Source organism: Pieris rapae, chromosome 13 (assembly GCF_905147795.1).
Source record: "Pieris rapae chromosome 13, ilPieRapa1.1, whole genome shotgun sequence".
NCBI classification, from domain to species: Eukaryota; Metazoa; Arthropoda; class Insecta; order Lepidoptera; family Pieridae; genus Pieris; species Pieris rapae.
In genome coordinates, this window is record NC_059521.1 from 2845324 (window position 1) to 2860672 (window position 15349).

Below are 15349 nucleotides of genomic sequence, written 5' to 3' on the forward strand. Positions count from 1 at the left end.
AATTTGGTAATAAGAACTAGTAACTACATATTGTTGTTAAGAATGACACCTAAAATGTTTTATTTTATGATATAAATATTATTACATGTATCTTTAAGGCTTTAAGCATAAATCGAGGACGCCAAAGCGGCCAAATTCTCGTGTGTAGTCTGTGTACACTGTTGTGTTGGGTATAGAAAAAGTCACGTGACGAGTGTTAGATACGATAATTTGTATCGTAATCAGACTTTGTAAGTATTGAAATATACTTTCATAAACTTAAATTCGGTTCTATTAGATTCAAAGGCGGTCTTTAGATTTAATAGCTGTTTGTAAATTGTTAGTTGACTTGACAAAAAGTTCATAATAAATATATTTCTACTTTTCTACTACATATATTCAAATATATGTAGTAGAAAGCACACACATCAGGCTTTGCTGATACAGCACAATATTTAGGTTTTTAATATATGAAAAATGAAATTTTATACATAGCTACACCCGTAATTCAGAAACTGCTGTCAAAAGAATGTTGTAACTCAATGTCAGCTGTCAAATGACAAACAATTTGTCACATTGAATTTGGATTTTGGATTTTGAATGTTTAGTTTGACAAATAAACGCGATAACATGTGCTGTGTTGGTATATAAGGTCGCCACTGATGTTAATCACTAATTAATGTGTATTTTAAAAATTGACTTGAGATGTGTTTTGAAATATATAATATAAGAAATTCCTAAGTAAACTAGAAAAATGCTACCTGGATACGGAGCTGTGACACAAGCCCTTTTGGGTACGCTCCTAACGTGGGGGTTGACTGCCGCTGGGGCCGGCTGTGTCTTCTTTATTCGAGGAAAACATGTGAGAATACAACATAAATTAAGATGATTATTTCAATCAATAAATATTTACAATATGCGCTTCTGTATTACAGAGGAAAGTACTGGATGTCTCACTGGGATTCGCAGCAGGTGTAATGACGGCAGCATCTTATTGGTCTCTTTTAGAACCAGCTATTGAAATGTGTAAAGAATCTGGAATGTATGGTGATGAAGGACAGTTTGCATTCGTACCTGTTGCTGTGGGATTCTTATTTGGAGCTATATTTGTTTTTGGTACAGACCGGTTCCTGGATTATCTAGGAATAAGTTCAACAAATATGATGATAAGTGAGTATTATTCGATATTTGTTATTCTAATTTATCATTTACATAATATCATTGCCATGATTTTTGTTTTGTTGAAACTTTTATACTTAAATTTTCTTAACAAAGTTTAATTTATTTGTTTTTGTTATTTAAAATTCGTCATTTTGAAAACAAATAAGTTTAAAAAAATGGAATAAATTAAAAAAAATTTAAGGTGCAAATAGGTAAAGGGTTGTTTATTATCAAAATTCAGATATGCTTATGAAAATTTAAGTGAATTGTTTAGAACAGTTGAACAACTATATATTATCTAGCTAGAGAACAACTTTATTAGAACTACAAATAATATTTGAGCTTTTTGTTTTATTTTATTTAGGTTTTCATTAAAAACTTATTGGATGTGGGAGTCATACTTAGTCTTGACTCTGAATGTCTCTCTTAGTGACCTTAGTTCCTTTACACTTTAAATGTAACTTTCATATATCATAATATGAGGTTATGTTGTGTTATCAGACAGGCTTCTTCCACTTTCCTGTGTGAAACTAAAAGAAACTACATATATACATATATCAATATTAATAATGATAAAAATTCTGAATTTGAATGGGTATAACTGTACACATATTTCATAATATTCATAAGTTATCAATCAAAATATGTTGATATAGTTGTACCAAAGAAAATTGAAACAATCAGATTTCAAGAAGGGCCTAATAATTTATATATTTATAATAAGTAAACTATGTAGAGTCCTACTACTTATAAACATATTATACTTTAAGTATTTCAAATTACAAACCTTGGATTTGTAATTACATAAATTAATATTTTTGGGTCAATAAATTAATATTACCTTTGTAATATAAAATTGCATATTAAACCAAACACAGAAGTTAAAACAATTATTAAATTAAAATAATACTATAAATAAAAGAAAAACAGATGAAATTAAGTATGCATATAAAATATATAACATTAAAACTTTAAAGGTCACATATGGCCTTGCCTTAATATTTAATATAAATATTTTTGCACTTTTAAATTACTTAAATATAATTCTTATCTGCTTATCATTTATAATAAAAAGCAGTAGTTACACTAGATAACAATTTGTGCCTAGATTAATTTTATGGCTGTATAAAATTAATTTTGATGTCAATACGAGTTCAGTTTATTTTAATTATTAGAATGACATAGCTTATTATATTGTGTTAAAATTTCTCCACATTTTTATAATTGCACTTCCAAAGTTGCAAGTCCAGAGTTGGTGCGGTATGACTGATGCGGTAGAAGTCCACTATAATACTTTCGATGTATACTTTATGAAATGATTTGTAAAGGACAACCTAAGTGTACAAAATTAAACATTATATAGCAACAATATTTTGTTCTACTATTTCAATATTTAGCTTTTGTACATATGAGAAATTGTGATATCACTGCTACAGTTTTTAAGCAATATTGCAAACTTGCTACACAGTACTGGCACAGTAGCTACTTTTATTGGTGCGTTGAAACAAGCTTTTCAGCTAAATAACATAACATTGTTGGTGTAGATTGTTTATGTGAGCAGTATTATAACACATGTTATTGTTATCAAGTGTCATTTAAAAGTTAAATTTTTCTAGTTTGCTAACGATATCTTTCCAGTTTTAGTATTAAAACTTGAATGTATTGGAATTTAAATGTAACTTAGTTGATAATACAATAACAAATTTGGTTCATTCACTTTCTTTAGATACATAACATTAACTTATTCAATATGGTGCAATTTTAAATTATTTAAAAATTAAAAACAATTCTCTCAAAAATCTACATAAATACACATATTTTTTATAAGCATCAAAAAAATTAGAATAATAAACTCATTTGTAGTAGTTTAAAAAATTGTTTAGCCAGTTTTGTATAACTGCTAAATTCATGTTTAAGTTATTCACCCTGCAAAGGTCATGACCTTATGTCAGGTGTTTATTTTCAATGTGCTATTAATGTAATAGTAGTATTCCTACAAGTAGATAAAATATGCCAAATATCGTCCGATATTCTCACTTATAAGCGTGCTTGTTTAATTTATTTTCTAACACTGATTTGATAAAATATTAAATCTCGCAGCCTCAAAGTCAACTACTATTTTCGTAATGATAAGATGTATATTTAATGTAATGATTGTACGAAGATGATACAGTGAATCAATCTAATGAAAGATTTATCTTATCGTGTGTAGCTGTTCTTTGTATTTATTCTATGAGCTAGTGTGGACCAAGAAGGATTTATCTCCAATATTAACTTACGGTCTTATACGTACATCTCCTATAGTTATAGAAATTTTAATTACAGTTATAGCAGGGCACAGCTCTTCTTAAAGATTACATAATATTATAGTATGTTTATTATGAAAAACTAAACGCATCCTAAGTTCTGCGCTTTAAATCAAAGCGCGTTTTCGAACCTGACTTTTAATAATTCGTCTAAAATTTTATAGTCCTACTTACATATAAATCGGAGCACAAACAATATCATGTTACGTTTTTATACCGTGTTGATTTGGTATTGAGAAATTAAGCATTGTATTACTTATCAGCATTTATATTATATGGTCCAATTATTTGCATGAGTATGCTATTTTAAATTGTTCATGTTTTTGAGTCGAACTATGTTACTCGCCTATGTTTACTCATATTTTATCGTTAAGACCACGTTGAACAAATTTATTTACAACCAGTGTCCCGGCTCGCAAGGCATGACGGGCCCTACGTACAAATCGACATGTCAAAAATAGGGGATTTCAGGAGATCGTAATGAATGTTTGAATCTCTGTAGAAATTTATCTATTCACTTTTTTTCTGAAATGAATTATAAGATATTTTTTAAAGTTTAACATGCTTTCATGAAATACTCGATTGATGACTCTTTCTACATCATATATTTTATTTAACCCTTTCGGAGATATCAAATCAATAATATCAACTAGTTTTTCATTATATTTATTTTAAAACGTGTTCTTATGTGATTCTGATGAAAAATACGACTGGAATATTTTAAAACTTTTACCCTTTACAGTAAAAAATATACTTTTCTAGGCATATCTGTTTATACGTGGTTATTTTTAATTAGAGTACGACTATTTTAGGGAAATTTATATAACGGCATGTAATAATTAAAATAATAATCAGTATGATTTTTGGTAAAAAAATATCATTTTTAACTGAATAAAATATGGTTAGTTTTTCCTTTAGGCTGATTATTATTATATAATTAATAAACAACTCGTATTACTATTCTTTCAACATAAAATTATTGAGATAAATCATCTTCATCAGGGGATTTCCTTAGTAAGATTTTTATAAAATTCATGATTCTTTTGTGGAATTATTATTGTCCCACATAGTAATCAAGTATATGATCTCCTGCACGTTCATTTTTTGTTTTTGTGTATTTCAAATTGTCACGGATCAATTTTCTATAGCTATCTTGAAAAAAAAAATGTGTTAAAATTCTAAAACCTAAGTAAGTAATTGCGCCCTTGAATTTTACCTATCTTTTTTCATTTCATAGAGTTCCTATAATTTATATTAGACCTGTATTTAGTATGTAGCCATTCTCTGAAATCTATAATTATCTTGAACCACTTCTACGACTGTATAGGGTTTATTAGTTCTGTTTAGCAAAGAAGCTTAAACCCTTCATCAGGTACACACATGATTTTGTTTCTTACTGATCTTTCTATAAGCGAATGAACGCTAGCTGCCTCGTTTTGAGTATGACCTTTTTGAAAGAAACGATGACACAAGTCTATGTTAAATTTATTGCTTACAAACAAGTACATAAATACCATTCGATTATGATTCTGGCCTGCGCAGTAAGAAGACATTTTTGATGTATGGTATATACAGGTATGTATAGTTGTTCATCAGTTCTTTGAAACCAATCTACCTGTTCTTTTATACGATTAGTTTATCTAAACCACAAAATATTTTAAAAACTTACATACAGAAAGGTCTAGACAAGACAATGTAAAAAATGAAATAAAAAAAGAGAATTTCGAGGTTTATGTACGTAGGGACCGTCGCGTCTATTTATTTGATGCGTTTTGGCTTGCGTTTTACAATTCAGGGCTGTACACGAAAAATGTATTCTATGCGCGTATTGAACGCTCGTATAGCGATGGAAGCTTTGCTAGAAAACTTACATCGAGATGAGTTAGACGGCTCATAATATTTTTGCCTATTATGATAAATCATCACGAAACATACAGCAGTATGATTTCCAAAGGGCACTTTCTGTAGGTTTTAGACCATTGGTTTTATTTGTTTCTCAGTGTATGAATTGAAATTGTTCAAGTAATTATGGATTCGTTACAAAAATGCAAACTTAGTCGATCAGTTTACCACCTAATTAAGTGCATAGTGTGCTTCGAGATAAATCTGTACTAGTCTTGTTATTGTTATTGTTCTGTAAATTAACATTTGCTCCCGATCCAAACATCAAGTACGTTATTTTATTTTTCACTCAAATAAGTTCCGAGATTATCGTCAACATTATTTTTCTTACCTCGATTTCATAACAATTGTTTTGGTTACGCATGCATGATTTTAAAAATTGATATGTGAGTATGTATATACTTAAAAACCTTTTACGTCATCGTTTACAACAACATACCGGTTATATTGTCCAAAATCAAAGGACCCGGCTGAATTATATTGTATGAGGTGCTTAGTGACAACGTCATCGGCTGTTACGAGAATCGGTTTCACGGCCAGAAATGAGTATTCCCTTCGATTTTGTTATAACAGATTTAAAATTAAAAAAAAAAAATACCAAAAATTTGTGCATCTTTCATACAGCATATAAATTCTTGACCATATTATATTATGTGCAGTAGTAACGCCTACAAATAAGTGTTACTATTTACCAAATACTAGTCGTTATTGCTAGGACTTATAATTTTTTTATTGAATAAAACCGATGTATGATATAAATGACGTTCAATAAAATTATTTTTTAAATAATTAAATCATGTATCACTTATTTATTATTTGATTTCAGGTATAACAAAGAGCAAAGATTCCAAGGAAAAGCTCGAAGACTTGGAAATGATGACGGCATTGAACCGCCGATCATCGAATCCAACAGTTGTTACGATGGAGGCACCTCAGCCAGTTGAGTTTGCAGATTGCATCTCTAACCAGCATACGGCTCAAAGAAGAAGACACCATCACTCACAACATTCACTTGTTTGTATATCCAACATATATGATATCTATGCTTATTTTAATTATTTTGGGGTTGCATATAAATGAGTTATTATGGCTAACACTGGGCCCGTGTAAAACCGTAGAATACAGTTGTATTAACATACTGAAACCTAAGAAAAAGATTTTTCTCATTTACGTAGTTCAAATAAAGATGATAATGATGTTAATATACAGATTATCTAAAAATACTGTTAATTTTTTTTTCATATCTGTAATTACATATAATCAGCGCTTAAATTAATTACAAGTATCAGTACGTTTTATTATCACCTTAAAATATATTATGTATATACTTGCGGATCTGACAGAAGTTTTCCTGTACACGCGTTTTATATACAAAAACAACTAAGAAGGCAAATCATTCTCTACTCCACAATAAAAAATCGTCAAAATCTGTTCAGACGTTTACGAACACATGTACAGAAGATTTATATACCAGCGGTTTTTTGCTGTATATATAAATATCCTAGATTCCGACTGCAGCGCCAACTACTGAGCTGATTTGATAATCTAAATCGTCCAGGGCGCCACCCATACTCATACAAAAAAGTTAATTTAAATTGGTGCAGCTGTTTAAGTGGAGTTCAGTGACATACACACGTACAGTATGATTTTATATAGTATTATATAAAAGGAACAATCCTATGTTATTTAGATAAAAGTCCTTGTCATAAGAAATTTTCTATTTTCGTTTTAACACCTGAAAATATGGCCTATGGTATTCATTTCATAAAAAAATATACGGTAATTTTATGACCAATAAATAGGATTTACATAATATTTTCACTACATTAAATAGGTGTCTTAATTGTCCTTTTAATGTGAGATGCGAATGACCCTAACTTATATACATACCCTTTATATGTAGGCTCCATACAATATGTACATATAGAAAAATAAAAAATTTTGTTTTAGAAAAATGGCGAAGTTGGTGAAGGTGATAGAAGAGACAGTGTTATGCGGTCACTAGAAGCACGCCAGTCTCAGTGGAAGAGGATAATGCTTCTAGTAGTGGCCATCACAGTCCATAATATACCAGAAGGTTTGGCTGTTGGTGTGGCCTTTGGAGCATCTGCATCATCCAGTAAAGCCTCATTTCATAGTGCCAGGTTAGTGTTTGTTATATACCAATAGGATGTATTATATAAATTATACTAATATGTAGTAAGGGAACCACAAAAGTAATGATTCGTTTTAAACATAAATTTACAGCTTCGCTAATATTATGTTAAATAAATATTAACTTATCTTAAGTTTATGTGAAAATAAAGTAATCTCTTTGTGTAAAAATTATGTAACCAACTAATTCGCAAGTACCATACAAATTACCTATTTAATTTATATTCTAACCACGCGTGACTGTTTTCCATTAAGAATGCCCCTTATCAACTATTTTATTACCTCGATGAGAACAGTATTAATAAATTTAGTGTAACATTGTAACAGGTGTGAGAATGTTATTTTAAGGTATGCTCCTTTTGTATTTTTGTTCTCCGCCGCTTTTTAACTAACTACTGCAACTATCAATTATCATACATACAGTAGCCACACGAGTATTCTTGGAATAAAATATATAGCTCTTATTAGAAACGCTATAAGTTTATGTATTCTTGAGTACAGCGACACCTGTTGTCTGTTTAAGTAACGACGATAGTGACTTCCTGAAATTTATTACGTATATCAGTGACATCTATTAGCAATCTCGCATCCTAAAGTGCAGTTTCTAAATATACATAATTTAAATTACTGCCATCTAGGCTACGTGGAGATATTTCGGAATTCACTTGAAGATGGCGTTAGTAGTATTGTTAGATGTTTATAAATTTTTTTTTCAATTGTTATTATTCTGTAGATAAGTGAAATTCAATTAATTCATTCGAAATTAGTTTGATGTAACCTTTTATACATTAATACTCAATGATGAGATTTTAATTTAATCGAATTATTAGCAATCCGAGTATGTAATAATTGAAATCGCTTAATACGGAAAACGTTTCCTTCAATAAAACTCTGAAACTAAAATAAATTTATCATCTCCAAATTATCAAATAATTTATTTGATTGTTTAAGTTTTTTTCACCAAAATAACGCAATAGATAATGCTTGTAGTCGCCATTTTGTAACGCGTGAGGCACCGGAGGGCGCCATAGGAATTTCATTGATAAGTGAGTGAGCGGGATACAAATAGTTGCACTATGGACCCACCGTTAACCAATTAGTTTGTAGGGTCAAACGCAGCTTTAAAATGTGTTACATGAATAGACTAAACTATGCGAGGAATGCGTAACTTTTGGATAAAATTATGCTTATTTCTCTATTGAGTTTCTTTTCAGAAATTCTTTATAGAGAGTATAAAGAATATATTGATAATGTTAATTTTAGACAACGATGTTCTTTTAAGTATTTTCTTTGATTCGTCTTATTACAAATAGCTATATACTGAACAATTTTTTTTTGTGTAATTCAGAATTTAGTCAAATGTAATCGATTATATTTGGCGCTGAAATTTAAATATTATTTTGATTTCGTTTGTTAATAATTGCGTTAAACTTTTGATAAAATTTCACATTATCAAGATTTTAAAGGTTTCAGTAAGAAAGTGTCATCTTTAATTAGCTGAAAGTGGGCGTTAAACGTTTCATAATAATCTAATTGACGAAATTAACTCTAGAAGCTGTGAACGAGGTAAGTGGGCGAGTGATGGCCCCTGCCAAACATGCCAACGGTCATCGGCTAATTAAATTTCTTACGGATTTAGTTTAAACTGCGGTTTATATTATTAAATTTAGATGGGAATTTAATTTTTTATGCAACAAACGTGCTGGAGGCTCGCCTATTGTTTAATGATACCGCAGCCCGTGGACTTACATTGCCAGAGGGCTCGTGCGTTGCCGGCCTATAAAACATTTACACATAATTGGTACACTAAAAAATTCATCGCTTTTTTGGCACTTTTGGAGTATTATTTTTGGTAACGTATATATATATATATATATATAAGTTTACCACCACGCAAACAAGTGTTTACCAATCGTATTTCAGACTCTGCTTTTGACATATCCATGTAACACTCAATAACTTGGCTCTTTATTAAAAGCTGAATGCAGCCCTCGCTTTCATACTTCTGGTCTTTGTTGAGCCTGCTAAAAGACGATAACTTCTTCCCAATAACATAAAACAATTCATTGATTTGAAAATGTTACTAAATAATTTTAAAAATAAATCAGTGCTGCTACAACCTCTTTAGATCTTGGCCTCAGATTTCTGAATCTGTTTTATTACCATTTTTAAATATAATAGGCAGTAGGTGATTAGCCTACTGTGCCTAACATACGTGTTCGACTTTTTGGGTCTAAGACATGTCGGTTTCCTCACGATGTTTTCCTTCACCGTTAGAGCAAAATTGTTAAATGCGAACATAGAAAGAAAGTCCATTGGTGCACAGCCGGGGATCGAACTTACGACCTCAGTTATGAGAGTCGCACTCTGAAGCCACTAGGCCAACACTGCTCTTGTACTGAATTTTGTAACGTTTATGTTTCCATTAATTACTATATTTTAGAAAAGTTGCTTACTTCTGTAGATATAGCATTATATATGTGGTGAGCTTGAATGGATGAAAAAATATAGGTGTTTTAATCGGATTTTTAATAGTCACGTAAACAAACTAATCTACGGAGGGAGTGGAAAAATTGTTGAATTTGCGTTCCCCAACTGCCTTTATGTACTTCAAATCTGATAAAAGCCAAGAGGCTGATTGCAGATAGAAAAAAAATAAAAAAAGAACACGTAAACAAACAAATACATTTTATATGAAATCACTACAACGGAATGCAGTCGTCATTGAATATGGTCACTACCATGGTTTAATAGGTTAGATAAGTGACGTTTAACATTGATTCATTAAAATGTTAATGAAATGTTCGTAGATGTTTCATTTATGTTAAATATAAAATATAGTGTTTTACTGAATTATAGGATTTTTTGAAGTAATTGAAGTATTCATTCAAATGTGTTACTGGAAATTGGGATGAATGGACTAAAGGCCGGCAACGCACTTTCGAGCCCTCTAGCAATGTGTCTTTAGGCGGCGTTTGCTCCCTGTTACATAAAAAATGTGTTGTGTAGGATTTTTTCGACCTCGTCTGGAAATTTGCTCATCTCGAGTTAAGAATATTTGTATAATGTTTTGTTTTGGAAATTTATCGCAATGTTAATAACATTTTTGCCAATCAATTTCATACATCATGTACTGAAATTGTATCGTTACAGATACATGAAAATATGACGTCACAACTTTTACACATCAATTCTATTTGTGCATAACAACTCTTACACATTTACTATATATGCTGGGATTGTGTTCTGCTATGGTTTCTCCCCTCTGGGTATCCTCTTCTTATGTTCCTGTACTATTGGAGTCCGATGTTTTACTGAGCCACGAATAGGATTCTCGAGCGCTATTTATATGTTTTCAAAAACGTTTAAAATTTCATTTTTTCGAAATTCCATAGTTCCTTTTTCAAGTCTCGACCTATTTCACATTTAGAACATTCTCATAATTTTAAAAGGAGTTTTTAATTGCCATTAATGCTTTCAGTGACCTCTATTATTGAATAGACAAACTATATAATAAACATATGATTTAGTCTAGTGCTGCACTGATTGATGACGTAGTATCGATATTGCATTCTTATCGACAAAATCCAGCTTTGTATAAATTATGAAATTTCCTATCTCATTAATTTCCTGCACATTTCTCCCGCCGTGCGTCGAGGCTGCCTTCCGCTGACTCTACGCAATCTCTTTTCGGTGCAGGTAACTTTTCCAGAAGCAGGATCAATTTTCGCGCTGGACGCCGTAGAATGCCGCCTTAGGTTGACACGTCGACTGTCCGCACGATGCCATTTTCTTATTAAATCTTTAGTAACAGGCCAAACCCGGAGAATACAATATTGTTGTTTACATTCATTTATTGTAGCATCAACTCCTGAATAGTGCATTTTCTTGTGGGTATGCTCTATCCATAATTTTGGAGCACGGTGGTTTCCATCTATTACCATCGGATATTTCACTGACTGTTCTATATCTTCTATTGCTGATATTCGTAAGTTCAGTCGTATTTCCCCGTCTTCTATTTTCACGCTTAAGAATGACAATCTTACAAAGCTTGGTAGAATGGACCTCCCGCCGGTGAGAAACTTGAACTCTTCTTTAAAAGATTCTTGTTGTGTTGCTTTCCAAATAAGTTTCACGGCCTCTTTTATAATTTCTGCCGTGAGAGGTGTATACTTATTTTCTACTTGAGTTAATTTACACGGTTGCTTGAGCTTCACTTTTTTCTTCTTTTTCTTCCAATCTTTATCTAATTTATTTTCTATTCCATGGAGTCTCTTCAATGTACTCTGGTAATTATCCGGCATTTTGACATCATTTTTCTTCCATAACAGCGCTGTCTCGAAGCGCCCATTTTCGAGCTGCCTTGTTCTTTCTTCAAGTTTCTTTAATGCCCGCTCTTCCGGATCTTTGTGGGGTCCTCTCGGTTCTATATACAAATTATCCATGGTAATGTACTCTTTCACAAGATCATCGAGTGGCTCTTCATTGTGGTTCTTTATAAAGTTTACTATATGGCCAAGACTTCTTGAATAGCTTCCATGGATGACCCAACCAAGTGGAGTAAGAGATGCTACTGGTTGGTTTCTCTTCCCTGTCTTCACTTCTGAAGCCAGCAGTAAGGGCCAATTGTCTTGCCCTATTAGAACTGTGGGTTTTACCTCGTATGTAGTTAACAATGGAAGTATGTCTTTAAGGTGTTGGCAATCTTCGAGCTTAGCCTTTTTTATTCTTTGTGTAGAAAGTTGAAGATTTTGTACTGCCCTTGCTGACAGTGGTTCTTGCTTTTCACCCACTCGTATGTTAACTTCAATTCTTCTGGATGACTGTTCTTCATCTGTCACGATTTGAACATCCTTGTCGAGTGGCCAAGCTTCAAAATTTTCGTACAAAAAAGCTGGACCATTATACCATCTATGATCTGATGTTAATTCTTGCGGTTCATCCCTAGTAGCATCATCAGCAACGTTGTGCTTCGTAGGGACCCATCTCCAATCTGTAATCGATGCTTGCTGCTGTAGAGTTGTTTGATGGTAGGGACGCACTTCGTGTAGCTGCCGTTCTTTTTGACCGTATTCAATGGTTGATTCATGTTGTTGCGCGCTTGCTGACGCTTGCGACTGTGTTTGTGTTGGCAATGCGCTGCACTCAATTTCATCACTTCGTTTATTTGTCTTCAACGATGTACTCACTCTTTTTTCTTTGTTAACTGAATCGGTAGAACTGAGATATTTATTATCCGAATCTTCAATTTCCAGTGCTGCTATCTGTGCTGCTATTAGATCTTTTTTCTTTAGAGTCAGCTCATATTCAACCTCTGCTAATTTTATTTTAGCTCGTGCAATTCGCTTCATCTTCGCACTGGTTTTCGTAGTCATCGTCGCAACTGACTGAGAAGTTGATTTGTTGGTTACCATTTTTTCAGATGACATACTATATTTCACTCGCGACCCGAGGCGCACTATATTAGAGCATTTAATACGTCGCGGAACTATTAAACCCTATAAACACTATATACTTTTTTCGCGAACCGAGGCGCACTATCAGAGCGCTATACACTATATACTTTTATTCGCGAACCGAGGCGCACTATCATAGCGCTATACACTATATACTTTTATTCGCGAACCGAGGCGCACCATCAGAGCGCTATACACTATATACTTTTATTCGCGAATTGAAACGCACTATCAGAGCGCTAAATACGTCCCGGCACTATTAAACACTATATACTTTTATTCACGAACCGAGGCGCACTTTTAGAGCGCTAAATACGTAACTATACGGCACAGTATATACATCACTCACGAACCGAGGCGCACTATATAAGAGCGCTATATTTCGCGACAAACGGCGGAGGAAAAAGAGAGGCCCCGGAGCAAGCTCGAGGGGAGATGCGCAGGAACAGCGATCCGACTCTGAAGGGCCACAAATGTGCATAACAACTCTTACACATTTACTATATATGCTGGGATTGTGTTCTGCTATGGTTTCTCCCCTCTGGGTATCCTCTTCTTATGTTCCTGTACTATTGGAGTCCGATGTTTTACTGAGCCACGAATAGGATTCTCGAGCGCTATTTATATGTTTTCAAAAACGTTTAAAATTTCATTTTTTCGAAATTCCATAGTTCCTTTTTCAAGTCTCGACCTATTTCACATTTAGAACATTCTCATAATTTTAAAAGGAGTTTTTAATTGCCATTAATGCTTTCAGTGACCTCTATTATTGAATAGACAAACTATATAATAAACATATGATTTAGTCTAGTGCTGCACTGATTGATGACGTAGTATCGATATTGCATTCTTATCGACAAAATCCAGCTTTGTATAAATTATGAAATTTCCTATCTCATTAATTTCCTGCACACTATTACAATATAAATTCAAAATAGGTACGTAACACTTCAATAGAAACTTAAACCCAATTATTAAAACACAATATTAAAATACCGTAGAAAGATTTTTGTATTAATAATTGCATTAAAATTAAATAAATGTCAAAGCAGTGGGCGGCATTTCCTCGTTGAATAACAAAACGCGTAAATACACTAATAAATATGTAAGTACATTAGTGCGATATGTGAAACCCAAAAATGGTGTCTGTAATACGACTGGTTGCTCGGCTAATAGCGCGGGGGCAACGACCCGCCGACACACACAGTCATCAGTGAAACTATTTCGCTGAAAAATCCGTCGCGACACATCGAAGACAGCCTTGACGTATTGTCGCGACGGTGATGCGTGGGTGCTAGGCCTCGTTCTAGTTTTTTTTTTAGAACGGGGGGCAAACGGGCAGGCTCACCTGTCTCAATTGTTGTTTGTCATTTAATGTCTGCCCACGAAAAACTCATCCCATTTTTGGCAATTTTGTGCTATAGTTTTTGGAGATATGTTTGCTTCCGCGAACACCAGTTTTTTTCTTTTATATATCAAGGAGCAACAATAGGAGACTCATCTGATGTTAAGTAATATTTCTGCCTATTGACACTGTATGCTAGAGGGTTCGCGAGTGCGTAGCCGCAACAAATATCCTTACCTCGTCTATATTCCTTTAAAAAAATGTTAAGCGAATTTCTGGTGCCTTATTCGCATTGTTAAATAAAAACTGCAATTGGAAGTATGACATTGCTATTTTGTAAAATTTATTTTATTTCATCAAAATGTCATGTTAAAATACATGAATAGAAAATGGTAACATACACTGTATAAAATATTATATGGTATAGGTACTTCAATAAATAAATAAATATTCCAATTCTTTGGGCTGAGCCACTTGTCCGGTGAACCTCTTTGAAAGATTTACTTTCGTCGTCTTTGAAATTTCTCTTTGCAATGAGGTTTGTCACCAAGTCGATTTGAAGCGGTTTGCCTGTTCCATAAAGATTCCTTGAGAACTTGCATGGCAATGTTTATCTGTTATCCAAAGTATAGATGTAAGGATTCATTGTTTACGAATAGTAACTGCTACGAGTCGTATTTTATTCAAAAAGTACCAGATCGGAGGACGCTTTACCTTTTACATAAGGTACTAATACATCTTGACAAACGCTTGTAAGAATGAATAATTTTACATTTGCATATTTCGAAGCGAAGAATTTTTCCGGTCGACTTCACAAATCGTTATTTTCCCATTCCCCTAGCCGTTCATTAATTTATTTTCCCGCAAAAGGACATGATTAAGTAATTTTATCGGTTCACTGGAGCTTTGGCCTGGACTTATCTACAAGACATTTATATTTTCTCAGACACGCTTGATAAAAAATGTTCCCTTTTTTATTTTGTGTCGAAAGCTGTAGATTTTTTTGGAATATGCTGCTATCTCGAATATCGTCTCACTAGCATTAT

At 32.7% G+C, this 15349-nt stretch overlaps 1 protein-coding gene across 1 annotated transcript in view; it reads left to right on the plus strand.

The window, feature by feature from the left end:
- The first annotated feature begins 580 nt into the window (after positions 1-580).
- Positions 581-15349, plus strand: part of LOC111003730 (zinc transporter ZIP11) — a 53572-nt gene continuing 38803 nt past the window's right edge. Inside the window, exons 1-4 of the mRNA XM_022274395.2 lie at positions 581-841; positions 915-1149; positions 6175-6362; positions 7299-7492. Of these exons, the coding sequence (XP_022130087.1) occupies positions 734-841; positions 915-1149; positions 6175-6362; positions 7299-7492 (725 nt within the window). The 5' untranslated portion in view covers positions 581-733. The remainder of the gene's footprint in view (positions 842-914; positions 1150-6174; positions 6363-7298; positions 7493-15349) is intronic.